Source organism: Abramis brama, assembly GCF_963993115.1.
Source record: "Abramis brama genome assembly, chromosome: 18".
Lineage (NCBI taxonomy): Eukaryota > Metazoa > Chordata > Actinopteri > Cypriniformes > Leuciscidae > Abramis > Abramis brama.
In genome coordinates this window covers 31,485,730-31,500,279 of record NC_139980.1, presented here as the reverse complement: position 1 = coordinate 31,500,279, position 14,550 = coordinate 31,485,730, and the positions used below count along the sequence as shown (strand labels likewise).

The window sequence follows — 14,550 nt, the reverse complement described above, 5'->3', positions numbered from 1 at the left end:
TGTTTATTAAAATGTTTTTTAATGAGATTCTGAAGTTTTCAATTTCTTTGATTTTTTACAATTTGTTTGGGCAGATATTCATTTATTTGCAGATATTAAGTTTAATCAAATTATGATAAGTGATAGGAAAGTAGAATAACTAGAATAACATCAAAAAGACAGAGAATATTGAATATGTATATAATAAAACCTAATAAATAAAAACAATACAAATATATAATGAACCTAAATAATGGAGATAAATATATGATTAACGAAGAAGGATTTCTGACCGAGTTTCCCATGTCGATTTCTCCATTTATTGTATTTATTTATTATCGATTCATTATTTTCTTCGGCTTTTATTTTGGAAGCATACGCTGTTTTCGTCGCCGGATGCGTGTCTTTTATGTCTTGTTATCCATTTCCGGTGCGGTGTTGTTGTTGTGGCGCTATGATATGTGAGCGCGGCCTCGATCTTTTCCCGTGAGTTTTTGTCGCGTTCTGCGGGTTTGATGTTCCGCGCCGCCGAGATCAAGAGCTTCGGTAAAGCGGGAACCGGCTGGTAAGTGTCTCACTGCGGCATTGCGTGTGTTTTGCCATCATTCTGTCTTTGTTAGAGCCGATTATGATGTGTGTATTTCTGACCTGATCTCACACTCACAATAAACTTAAACTGCCGTTGTATTATCATGTAGCTTTTGACAGTTTACAATGGTATTCTTATATAACGTTACCACAGTTCATGAATATGGTAATCATTCATTACAACTAGTACCATGGTATTACCGTCTGGTACAATCACTGGACCTTTGTACCAGTACTTTGTATTACTGGGCTAATACTGTGGTGTGCTTCTTAAAGGTATAACGTTAGCTTGAAATCGTCTATCAATTGATTGATTATCGTGACTAATTATAAATCCTTATTAAAAAAATTGTCACCGTGTTTCTATCACCATTATGTATGGATGGACACTGTCATAAAGAAGGCAATACTATGGTGTTATCACCATCAGTCGTGGAAAATATAAATCCTGAAATATTGACTTTAAAAATTCCCACAGTCATTCAAAACCTGGAAATAACAGTAAAAATTGTGATTTCTGGGCCTGAATAAATTAATAAAATAAATGCATGAATAAAAATCATGGACATGCATAAAATAGATAATAGGCAAATCATAAAATTAATAAAATTAATAATAGGAAAGTAGTAGAAATCAATAGGCTATATCATTATGTGAGATGGCATTTAATATTTGAATATGTGAATATATATATATATTAATATTAATATTTTTTTCTGAGTACAATCTCTATAAAATCCTTATTAGGGGTTTCATTTTCTAATTTTAACCTAATTTCACTCATTTTGATCAGGCACTTTCATGGATGAACTCATGCATGACCTGGTGACAATCCCCCCCAAAAACCTCAAAAATTAATAAAATAAATAAATGAGTAAAAATAGACAAGATAGTGATTTATAATAGAAAAATAGAATTTAATAAACCATTACATGGCAATTACATGATATGGCAATGATTCAGAAATCATGGAATTTTTATGCCGTCAAGCTCTCAAATATTTAATTGACTAATTGACAATTATATTTTAAAATCCTTATCCAGTTATCATCTCATTTGTGTTTGTCTTTTCCGAATGTTTCACCTAATTCAACTTGCATCACTCATTCTCATCAGGCACTTTCGGCGGACGATGGACGAGCTGGTTCATGATCTGGTGTCGGCTCTGGAGGAGAGCTCAGAACAAGCCCGTGGAGGGTTTGGAGACGGCGGAGATCACGCCCTGGCCGTCGGTTGCCTGTTGAAACGGCAGGCCCGCAAGCGTCGTGGCCGGAAGCGCCGGTCCGATAACCCCCACCCGCCGTGGGACACCTGCCACCTGAGCGAAGGCTCCGAATCCAGCCTGGAGGAGCAGAAAGACTACCGTTCGTCTACAGCAGGGGGCGCTCACACCCGTGACAACAACAACAGCGACTCGGACGAGCAGCTCGGGGCGAAGCGGCGGACGCCCCTCACCGCCGACTCCGGGAGGGGGAAGAGGCCGATTTGGCTGGACGACTTGAGCGGAGCGGACGGTTTGGGAACCCGAAGTTTACGGAGGCGTCGTAAAGTCAAGCGCATGGCTGTGGATCCGCCACTAGATGTCGCCACCATGCTGGCTCCGCCTCCCAGAGCACCAGCAGTCGGAAGCAGCAGAGGGGCGGGGTTTAGTCCGGAAGCCAAAGGGAGTGACGTGAACAAAAACAGGGTGAAGAAAAGGAAGTTTACGGCGCAGAAACTCGCACAGGACGCGGCGGATGAAGGCGTGGTGGTGGAGAGCGAAGAGGCGGGACATACGACCAAAGATAAGATGGAATTTGAGGAGCAGAAAGGCTCAGATGAGGACATGAGTGACAGGTGGTTAGTGATCTTCTTTTCTGTGTAGCCCCTCCTCTTCCTGTTTCTCTGTCTCTCAGAACAAGACCTCTGCAATTTTTGCTTCTTTTCTAGTTCTTAGACTATTTTCTTGATATGTTTCTGATCGTGGCCTGCAAACACTCCTCCGTCATCCGGAGCAGGACTAGACCTCTAGTTTGGTAGCAGATCTTTTATATACCAGAGACATTATTAATAACATCTAGGGCTGTAATCAACCAAAGAATATCTTGGTCGACTGAAGTCCTGAAATTTTCGACTAAAATCGACTAAAAATGACGTTAGGGAAAAAAAGCGTTACATTAATTAGCTGCTCACTGTGCGCAGTTCTTGGTAGCCTTGTTGTCCGCCTAAATGAATTATAAATAAACATAAAAAACTAGTAGGTTATTTGCAGTATATTAAGTCGTTTTTGACATTATTATTTTGCACTGAAATGAGTCTGACACACGAGTCTGTCGGCTCTGACAGCGTTGCATCACGTGCACCTGCGCAATATCAGAGCCTATGATTTACGAAAATAGCGATATCATCACAAGCACTTTTGAGGAATATGCAACATAATTTAGACAATTGTTTTTGTCATATGTATTATAATAACTGACAGACACTAACGTTATCATTTCAGCCGCTCTATGCAGCTCAGCTTCGCGGCTGAGACACGAATAGACTTAACTTTTTAAAAAATGCTGCCACACTACCGATGTCTTTGTTGACATGGTAGAAGAGGACTGACTATGAATTAAACGCTCTCACAATTAAAAAATATTCAGCAAACCTTCTAGTAGCCTACTTCCTTCAATCTGTCTCTCTTCTCCGGTGGGTCGGGCTAATCCAAAAGAAGTGAAAACAAGGGGGGTGTTCTGAAGACAGACTGTTACCTGGGAAACAGGGGTGCTCTGAAAACACCCCCATTAGCAATTAGTGCTTTCCACCTGATGAAATGAACGCGTCAACGCGGCAAAACTGATGAAATGAACGCGGCAAAAAATCGACCAATCAGAATTTTGGTCGAGCCAGAACGTATCGACCAAATAATCGACTAATTGACTAGGAGATTACAGCCCTAATAACATCCTTTATTAAATCCACTGAATATAATAATTACAGCTACACATATCAGCGTAACGTATTCATATGGCTGAATCTCATGAAATCTGTCAGGAACATGGCCAGGTCAAATTTCAACCCAAAACCAAAATAAGAAAAATATGAAATCCTTTTTTTGTTGTTGACAGTTATACACCCCAATTCTCCCAATTACTACAATGTGCAAAAATGCATAATGCAAAAAAAAAAACTTCGATGATATATTATTTAAATTTGCATATTGTTTAAATTATATAATGGTCATATTTTACTGCCTTAACATTTTTCTGATTATAATTAAAGTAATAAAGTAAAACAATTTATTTAAAATGATCAACTAAAATGAATAATTTTATTACTTTAATATCTCACTGCAATACTGAATTGCTATGAAAATAATCACAGTGCTAAAAATCCTAAAGGGTTAGTTCACCCAAAAATGAAAATGATCCTATAATTTACTCACCCTCAAGCCATCCTAAGTGTTTATGACTTTCTTCTTTCAGCCGAACACAATCAGAGTTATATAAAAAAAAATATCCTGACTCTTCAAAGCTTTTTATAATGGGAGTGAATGGTACCTTTTTTTGAAGCCCAAAAAAGCACATCCATCCATCATAAAAGTAATCCATACGACTCCAGGGCCGTATAAAGGCCTTTTCTGTAAGAAAAATATTCATATTTATAACCTTACAGACTATAATCACTGCGTCGGGTCAGAGGTCACTCTTCCTCCGGAACAAGACTCGTGTACGGCCGCTACCGAAGTTATAAATATTGATATTTTTCTTAAAAAAATGTAGCACTTTGCGTCAGAAGGCCTTTATTATGGATTACTTTTATGATGGATGGATGTGCTTTTTTGGGCTCCAAAATCTCAGTTACTATTCACTCCCGTTATAAAGCTTGGAAAAGGATATTTTTAAATATAACTCTGATTGTGTTTGACTGAAAAAAGAAAGTCATACCTAGGATGGCTTGAGGGTGAGTAAATTATGGGATAATTTAGATTTTTGGGTGAACTATCCCTTTAATGGTCTTAAAAATAGGCTTCATATTGTTAGTGCACTTTTTTTTCCCGTGAGATTCTCTCTTTTACACAAAAGGCTTAAAACGACGTGATGTGTGTGATTGCAGTGAGACGAGCAGCGTGAGTAACAGCAGTGATGGGGGTCTGTACACGAATGACGAGGGAAGGCAAGGTGTGTATATTCATACATTACACAATCACCATATATCATGTATAGCATGAACACAGAGTGTGTGTTCAGCATGTGTTGTGTTTCAGGGGACGATGAGCAGAGCGATTGGTTCTACGAGGGCGAGCCGGGCGGGGCTTGTGGAATTGCGGGAGTTGTTCCGTGGTGGGAAAGAGATTCCAACGAACTCGACCTCAATGACCCCATGTTCAACAGCATCCTGACCGGAGCGTTCCCGTTAATGTCACAGGGCACTCAAAGAGGTGTGTGTTTAAATGCTCTTGGGCCCTGTTTACTCCTGGTATTAAGATGCGTTTTGGTCGATCGGATCACAAGTAGACGAGGGAGACATTCCCGTTTACACCTGGTGTTTTAATCCTTCTCTTTTACCCACTTTCAATCACTTCTGTCCTGATTTCTTCGAGGGGAGGGTCTATGAGCGGGTAAATGAATGAGCTTTTTCAGATCTTTTGATCTATTGGATGAAATAAGCTCACGCAATTTACACATGAACACGACCGGAGAAAACAGAAACACACAGAGAGCATCAGCTTTAGTTTCTGCTCTGACAGCCACAAGACCAGCCGAACGCTGTGAGTGTGTGTTAGAAATCAGGAATGGTGAGAGAACATTGAGCTTGGTACGTTTTTCATCTTCAAACCAAACTTGGGTCTCCAGCTAAAGTTTAAATCCCGTCTGGCTAGAGCTCTTCCCATAATGTTCCCACATTAGGTCAGTAGGCGGAGAGTAGACGGTCTTCTGTGGCTGTTTGAACACATTCGATCACATGAGCGTTTACACTACAAAAGCAATCCGGGCAAATGTGTTTTCAATTTTCCTCTGGAAGTGGTCAAAAGTGGACGAGCTCAAAACGTTTTAAACCCCGTTTACAGCTGTATTTAGTGTCATCCACTTGTGATCCGATTGACCAAAACGCATCTTAAAGGAGAACTCTGGTCAATTTTAACATTGAGCTCATTTTTTTGTAAATTTGGAGTGCTGTCAATACAGAGAACAACGACAAAAATCGGTGTTGCCTACACCCTGTTATCCTCTTTTTAAAATTTGCACCCTGTTGACTTCAATGGGGCAAGTTTTAAACCTGCTTTTAGCCTCTTAACATCCTTGATGTGTCATTACAAGTGCACAGCCAATGTGAGTGATTCCTTCAGAGTGAACACGGGTGAATCTGACTGCAGTAGATGTGAAAGATATGAATAAAAATGATGTTAATTCAGCCAGCGCACATACCTGTATTTATTTCCTGTTTTCGGTCGAAGTCCACAGTAGTCGATTGTCGAGTTCACAACTGTTGCTTAGTTACCTATGATCACGCGCGTGAACTCGACAATCGACTACTGTGGACTTCGACCGAAAACAGGAAATAAATACAGGTATGTGCGCTGGCTGAATTTATTTATTGGCATTTTTATTCATATCTTTCACATCTACTGCAGTCAGATTCACCGTGTTCACTCTGAAGGAATCACTCACATTGGCTGTGCACGTGTAATGACACATCAAGGATGTTAAGAGGCTAAAAGCAGGTTTAAAACTTGCCCCATTGAAGTCAACAGGGTGCAAATTTTAAAAAGAGGATAACAGGGTGTAGGCAACACCGATTTTTGTCGTTGTTCTCTGTACTGACAGCACTCCAAATTTACAAAAATATGAGCTCAATGTTAAAATTGACCAGAGTTCTCCTTTAATATCAGGTGTAAACAGAGCCTCACACGAACTTTAGTATGAGTTGTAGTTCACATGTGTGTCCACCAGAGGACAGTGCCATACAACCCATAATGGAGGCACAAGGACCACATAACCCATACATCATCATACATCTTCATCTTACTATCTAAGACAGAACCTGCAGTGCCCAGTAGCCTTGCATACCAAAGCTAAAAACTAAAATGTCAAACATAATAAAACAAAAATGCACAGTTATAAAAGTAAAAATATGGTGTATGTTCTAAGAAGGTCTACTATACCAGGAGAAAACTATTTATTCCTGTTCATCTCAAAGAAATTTTGATCACATACACTGATTGTTAGGTCATCTCTCTGAAAGTTTTTAACAAAGGCTTGTTTTTCAGGGTTTCACGCACGGCTCGCGCGACAGGCCTGTCTTCAGCAGTCACAGGTATGTGCGCTTGTCTAAAATATGAACTCACTATTTGATATTTATGTATGTGTATATGTGATATGTTTCATTCTCTTTCCTAACAGGGAACCTCTCAAGGAATTCCTGATAGATTACCCAGATTATCCCAGGATCCTCAGAAGTAAGTCCTGATTGGCTTAAAGGTATTTGACAGCCTAACATAGGGATTGGCTGTATGACAACGGGCAGAAATGTCAACCAGTGAGGCCGTTTACACCTGGTATTAAGATGCGTTTTGGTCAATCCGATCACAAGTGGATGACACTAAATACAGCTGTAAACGGGGTTTAAAAGGTTTTGAGCTCGTCCACTTTCGACCACTTCCAGAGGTAGTTGAAAACACATTCGACTGGATTGCTTTTGTAGTGTAAACGCTCATGTGGTCGAATGTGTTCAAACAGCCACTAAAAACCGTCTACTCTCCGTCTACTGATCTAATGTGGGAACATTATGGGAAGAGCTCTAGCCAGACGAGATTTAAACTTTAGCTGGAGACCCAAGTTTGGTTTGAAGATGAAAAACGTTCCAAGCTCAGTGTTCTCTCACCACTCCTGATTTCTAACACACACTCGCAGCGTTCGGCTGGTCTTGTGGCTGTCAGAGCAGAAACTAAAGCTGATGCTCTCTGTGTTTCTGTTTCCTCCGGTCGTGTTCATGTGTAAATTACGCCAGCTTATTCCGTCCATTAGATTCAAAGATGCGTCTTACCAGGTGTAAACAGGCCTCAGACATTCCACGACCCGCCAACATGTTCAAGCAGTGGTAACGAAAGCCGAGCAATGCCGGGTAACACACTGATCTGACAAAACTCAACAAAGTGTCTGTCTGTGGCCACCTGTCGCCGTGTTTTGGTGCACGGTGAATTGGCCTTTACACTGTACATATGTCCATGCTGCTTTCATTGGACAGGACTGCTTTAAATATATATATATATTTTTTTTACATTGTTACAAATGTGGGAGGGATGAAGACACATGGAGCACTGTGAAAATACAGCGTTGAGCGTGTCAATGTTTACAACAGCTTCAAATCTGGCCCTGGCTTTAGTTTAAGTGTTTAGAATTTTTTTTTAGTTCAATTGTTGCTCAAGTGTCTTCACATTTTTTTTTTTTTTTTTTCAGTTTTTGCACTGTCTGACTTGTTCATTTCGTTATGATGTGATTTTTTTTTTTTTTTTTTCACTTGCATCCATTCTTTTTTTATAAATGAAAGCGAAAGTAATCAGATTTGATGAAGCACCTTTTATTTATAAAGTACTTAATTTTCTGGATTGCCTAAATAAAATAGGTATTACCACATGGTTATTTAATGCATAAATACATTTTTAATTAAAATTATTCAAATAAATTTTATTTAATGGTTATTCTAAAATGTTTTTACAAAGTAAAAAATAATTCATTTTTTATAAATTACATAATTAAAAGTATTAAACTCAAATTAATTTAATTTAATGGTTATTTTTTTTAAACTTTTTTTACAAAGTAAGAAGTAATTTACAAAGCAAAAATAACATTGTATTATAATATACTGTAGCGTTCAAAAGTTTTAGATCTGTAAGATTTTTTTATTCTAGATTTTTTGTTGTTGAAAAAATACTTTTATTCATCATTAAATTGATCAAAGGTGACTGGAAAGACATTTATAATATCAAAGAATCACAACACAGGAATAAATAGCATTTTAAATTGCAATAATAATTCACAATATTACTGTTTTTGCTGTATTTTGGATCAAATAAATGCAACCTTAAGCAGAAGAGACTTTTTTCAAAAACATAAAAAAAAATCTTCCCGATCTAAAACTTTTTAAAAGTAGTGTAAATATTATATAAATGTTAATGTACTAATGTTTGTGTGTCGTCCTCTGCAGCTCGTGGTTCAGCTCCGGGACCAGAAGAGACCAAGTAAGATCTGCTCCCTATGTTCAAGTATTTCTCTCTCTTTAGATAAATCTATGCTTTTTTTTACTGTATGCCTGTACAGTATGTGTGTAATAAACTAATGTGGTATGTGTGAAGTTTTTACATTTAACATGGGACTTTGTGTATGTTCAGTTGCTTTGGGATTCTCGTAGCGACAGAAGCCACAGGAAAAGCTGCGCTCTTAAGACTGCCAGCAGGTAAAAATACATATCATTTATAATAATGTAATAATATGTTATACTGAAATCTGTTTACAAGGCTGTAGCTAACCATGCTGAGCCTCAGTTAGCTCTTCTGTGCCATTTTGCCATACACAAGCCAAGTTGTCAATTTTCAAAATGTGTAATTTTAGCATAATCACCTAATCATAATTAAGCAAACAACCATCTTAAACTCTCTCTCTCTCTCTCTCTCTCTCTCTCTCTCTCTCTCTCTCTCTCTCTCTCTCTCTCTCTCTCTCTCTGTAGACAGACAAGTGGTCATCTTGGCTCTTTGTGTACTGGAGATATAAAGAGACGACGGAAAGCTGCACCTGTCGGTGCCCCGTCAGCCTCAGGTAACACACACACATACACACACTCACACACACACACACACTCTCATCGCATTATAAAAGTTGCTCTAAAGAGACATCAGACCCACATGCTGAATACTACATGCAAATGATGTGTTCTTCTTTAACGCAAACGGTTCATGGAAACATGCGACCCATGTGTCCAGTTAATTCCCAGAATGCATCATCAGGAAGAGACGGAGGCTTTTCGCTGTGGTAACAGTAAACTCTGATTATGTGCTGGTTATGTGATTGGATTGGCAGCTGATCAGACAGATCAGTGCTGATCTCATTTCCTCATTAAACTCCATCATTTCCTGCCCTGATCTGTGACGCAAAGCACATGCCTGCGGTCCCCGGGGGTCAGAGGTCACAGAGCTGAGATTATGCATTTCTCCGAAACTATTTAGCGTTTATGAGGAGCAGGAAACTTGACATGTATCATCAGGATTATGTCTCTCTCATTCTCTACTTTAGTCACCCTGTCCAGGAACACTGATTTACATGCTAATACTTTACATTCAGGTTCGATTCGTCAACATTTAGGTAAAGAGCATGAACTTAAAATGGCCAGCATTTTTGGACACACTTTATTTTAGTGTTCATGCTGCTGAGCATTTGCATAAATTAGAACAGTAATTCTGATCAACTAAATATGCTGGTTATGGCATTTTTTGGAGCTGCTTATAATTATACATAGTTCTTATAATTAAGATAGTAATTCATTGCACTAATATGTGTAACATGAACACTAAAACAAAAAAAGTAAGTTACACACAGTAAGTTTGTTATTATTTTTGTTACTATTGCTCATTTTTGTTTGTTCATAACACATAAACTAATTTCAATTTACACAAACTGAGATGTTAAAAATGCATTCATGTAAAAATTAACATTAATCAAGATTTATAAATGCTGTACAAGTTTTGTTTGTTAGTTAATGTAAGCTATTGCTTAATTTACAATTAACAACAGCATGGAATCAGATTTTATTCTTAATACACACTTCTGGTTGTGAGAAATTATTTATATATATATATGTGTATATATATGTGTGTGTAAAACTTCCAGATGCAGTATGGGAAAGGTGTAATTGTGCTTAATTTTCAGGAAAATCACAATACAAAAAAAATTCTATCATATAATATTTAATTTTATATTATTATAACATAATTTTATATTGTATTATAATATTATGTGATTTTGCCCTTTGAATTTTTGGGGTGAAATGCACCCTGGACATGTGTTTGTGTGATTCACCTATATATATATATATATATATATATATATATATATATATATATATATAAACTTTAAAGGTCCCGTATTATGCCCCTTTTCACAAGATGTAAAATAAGTCTCTGATGTCCCCAGAGTGTGTATGTGAAGTTTCAGCTCAAAATACCCAACAGATAATTTTTTACAGCATGTTTAAATTGTCATTTTTTAGGGCTCAGAAAAACGCGCTGTTTTAGTGTGTGCCCTTTAAATGCAAATAAGCTGCTGCTGGACGGCACAGGGGGCGGAGCTTCACGAGCTCGCGCTCAGTCTCTCAGGACAATTTCATCTCACGGAATGATGATAATATCAGAAACTCTCAGTAACGGTGTTCATTTCGAGTCGGACAATAATGCCTACAGAGTCAGAGTGCTGTATAGAGATGGAAAAGGTATAGTTTAGTAGTTTAATTACGGTTATTATAACGTATTTGTCATCTGCTTGTATGTATCCATTATTTATTAATAGCCTACAAGTCTGCTGTTTCGAACCAGGTCCGAATGATGATCAAACATATACTGATGAGTTTAATAAAGTTAATTGTACATCACACAAAAGATGAAGCGTCAGTTTTACTTCAGAAAATCACCGTAAGAGCTGAGTAAACACAGTAAGTTATAAGAAGTGCGCAAGTACATAAACGAATTTCGGTAGAGTTGAGGGAGCATTCCTGTGGGCGGAGGTTAGTCAAAAAACGGTTCTACTGACGTCATTAAAGAAGGAAGTAGAGGGATGTAGTCCAAACGAGCCGTTCGATGTAGGCGACTTCTGTTAAATAAAATATCTCGCTTGGCATTGAACTTTGAGCTTTATAATTTTACAGATATTATTTATGCTCTAACAGCAACATTACACACTAACTAAAGTTTGAAACATGGGATCACGAAGAACGGGACCTTTAAAGGTGCTCTAAGCGATGTTGGGTGACGTCACTTCTTGTTGACGTTCGAAGTATTGTCAAACAAAACAGAGGCTAGCTCGACCCTCCCTCCTCCTCATTCCGTCCCCTCCCCCTCCCTTCCGTGCTTCCCGAGACAGGCTTTTCCGATGTAAATTCGGGACTTTGCGCGTTCCTTCTCATTTTCCCTCTTCTTTGCTATTTGTTCATCAGAATGTCGTCTCTTTGGTAGTGTGTCGCCATATGAAAATTCAAGAGAATATAATTCTAACGTTAGTCGTTGTCCAGCACATCTCTCCTCTTGCTAACTTCCCTCTTCATGCTTCTCTCTCCTCCACTCCCCACACCCCCCTTCATGTGCACGCGCACTAACCCCCCAACCCCCACCCCCAAATCATTCTTCTGGGTTATTGGCTGGAACAGTTTGTTATGTTTCGTGGTCCAGGTTGGCCCAGTTTGTTTTTGTTGCCGTTTGTGGAGCCTGGGCTGTCCACAGAGACTGCGTTTTTTTACAGTGTGTTCAGGGGACAGGCAGCTAGCGGACAGTGAGGAGATGTTTGCTGTATGTGACGACAAATGTTTCAGCCTGAAAAACGCATGACATCGCTTAGAGCACCTTTAACCTAAAATATTAATTCTCGTTATGTTACCCTTATGCACATTTTTATATTTTTAGTGTGTTTTTGAATGCATTTCAGGCCAGGGTTGATCTACAGATCTGACTTGTGGACTCTTTCCACTCATCAAGCATTATAAGGATCAGCGAGCTAAACTGCTTAATGCAGATTATCCTTTTTTTCTGTGTCTCTCAGGCGTAGTGGGCGAGAGCGCTACTCCTCTCCCGGAGTCAAACGTGGGGAACCGGATGCTGCAGAGTATGGGCTGGACCCCGGGGTCGGGCCTGGGCCCCGACGGCAGAGGCATCACTGAGCCGATCCGTGCGTCTCAGAGGCCGAAGGGAGCCGGACTGGGCTTCAACTGAGCTCGAGCCGAGAACAGAGAGAGCAAAACCCGAGAAATCGTCTTTCTCTCCGTTAAACCTCAGAGTGAACATCAGCCAGCCAGCAGGAGGCAGCACTGAGCTGACAGACCAGTAGATGTAGGGAACGAGGATGGACAGAATCCAACGAAATAGTACACCTGCATTGGCCCAGACAAGGACTGACTCTAGAGCTGCCTCACTGCCCACACACACACACACACACACCCTGACTCATCAACAGCACCATTTCAGTTAACTCCAGGAAAAACGTGATGCATGTCATGAATTTTCCATCTGACATAATAGGACGAATTTCATAGGAAAAAATATTATTTTGCATAACAAAAAAATTAAGCCTGTTTTTTTTTTGGACTTTTTGACATTATTTTCATGTCAATTAAGCACATTTCTCCTCAACATTCTTGTTATGGTAATTATTTTTTCTCTTTTTTTTGTCTGAATGAGAATTCACTATATTCAGTACAATGATGACAAAATATTTGTTTGCATTACTGTAATGAGAATTTAGGAAATAAATGTGCTTAATTGTCATGAAAATGTTTCAATGAAGAAGAAAGAAAAAAGATTCTAAAAGCCTTAATTTTCTTTATGCAAAATATAATGTATTATTTCTTGATTTTGATGTTGATTTTTAATTCAACACCCTGCACAAGTATTTAAACGAGTCCGTGGGTCGTTATCAGTGATGCTAATTACTAAACCAACCGCCAAACCTCAGCTCTCGGTGAATACCAGCGGAAATTAGCAAAATATTAGTTTCTTTTTTCGAAAATAATTTTTAAATATTAACGAAGACCTGTTTTAGCAGATTATAACAGTCCAAATCGTCGTCTGTCTCCTCCATTCATTTGATATTTGTATATCTGATATCACCCATGATGATATTTGTTTTTGTTTTTTTTTTTTGTTGTTTTTTGGTAACATTTTTTACATTAATTTATAATAATTTTGTTGTTTTTTTTGTTTTTGCATCCTGTTTTTTGACGTTTGTGCAAATATCATGCACTAATAATGAATGTCAATACCTCAGCCAATCACACTCGTGTAAGCAGTTCTGCACGTATGAAATGCTGGAAAGATGCCGACTGAAGCAAGCGACCGCTGCTCTTTTACACGACTGAACACGCGTGCGTTTCAATGGTGGTATTATATGAGGGTTCGGGGTCCATTCTGTTCATTTCCATTGTGTTTCATTTGGAATTCTGTGAAATGCACGTATTTCTCAGCAGAGTTTGAGTAACGAATTAGATTAATTGACTGAATTGGCTTAGTTCAGATGGAATGAACTATTCAAGGATGTGACACACTTTCTACTGACGACTGGCATTTCTGATTGTCCCGAGGTGAAGATTAAGTCATTGTTGGGTTAACACTTCAATGCTTCTTAGGAACAATCCCAGATGATTGGAGATGCTATTATCTCTTTGGGCTGAATGTGACATCACTTCCTTTCTGGTGTTTGTACCGCCCTGAATGATAAGTGTTTTTTTTTTAATGGTTTTGGAAACATGTTGTATTTTTAACCATGTTTGCACTCAGAATGAACAGTTATCAAGTCGTCGTTGATGTGAATGAGGAACATGTCAGGTTTGTCTCTTCCTGTGATCTGTACTACATGCCAAACTCCCAAACATGCTTCATTTGTTTACTTTGGTCTTTTTGTCGTTTTTGCCAATTTGCATTTTGGGAACGGGTGATATGGTCTTGATGTGTGTGTTCTGTGATGTATGTTCATATACTGTAGATCAGTATTAAAGCGCTCTCTGCTCAAGGTTGAATCTTTGAATCTTTCCCATGATCCTCCATCAGATTAAATTTCACAGTCAATAAACATGCCTAGTATTTTCAACACATTTCAATTCATCTCAGGATTCTATAGTTTGAATTCATTAATTAAATTTGTAAAGTTTAATTTTTACTTACATTTTTATTTTTAATAATTTTTCAATCATTCAATACGTGTTGTTTTGCAACATTAAATTGTTGGCTTCATCCAAAAAGTGGTCATGGTTTTAATAGAAAGAGCA

At 38.4% G+C, this 14,550-nt stretch overlaps 1 protein-coding gene across 2 annotated transcripts; it reads left to right on the top strand.

Annotated features, from left to right (window-relative positions):
• The first annotated feature begins 398 nt into the window (after positions 1-398).
• Positions 399-14,294, top strand: gpatch2 (G patch domain containing 2). Of its 2 annotated transcripts, none has more exons than XM_084090840.1 (10): positions 399-544; positions 1,684-2,406; positions 4,648-4,712; positions 4,799-4,972; positions 6,803-6,849; positions 6,936-6,991; positions 8,740-8,773; positions 8,924-8,988; positions 9,259-9,347; positions 12,333-14,294. In XM_084090840.1, the coding sequence occupies exons 1-10, from the start codon at positions 495-497 to the stop codon at positions 12,500-12,502; spliced, it is 1,473 nt and encodes a 490-aa protein (XP_083946966.1). In that variant the 5' UTR covers positions 399-494; the 3' UTR covers positions 12,503-14,294. The 2 variants fall into 2 exon arrangements, with proteins under 2 accessions (XP_083946966.1, XP_083946967.1); XM_084090841.1 differs by having other exon boundaries at positions 403-544; positions 1,684-2,403.
• The last annotated feature ends 256 nt before the right edge of the window (positions 14,295-14,550 follow it).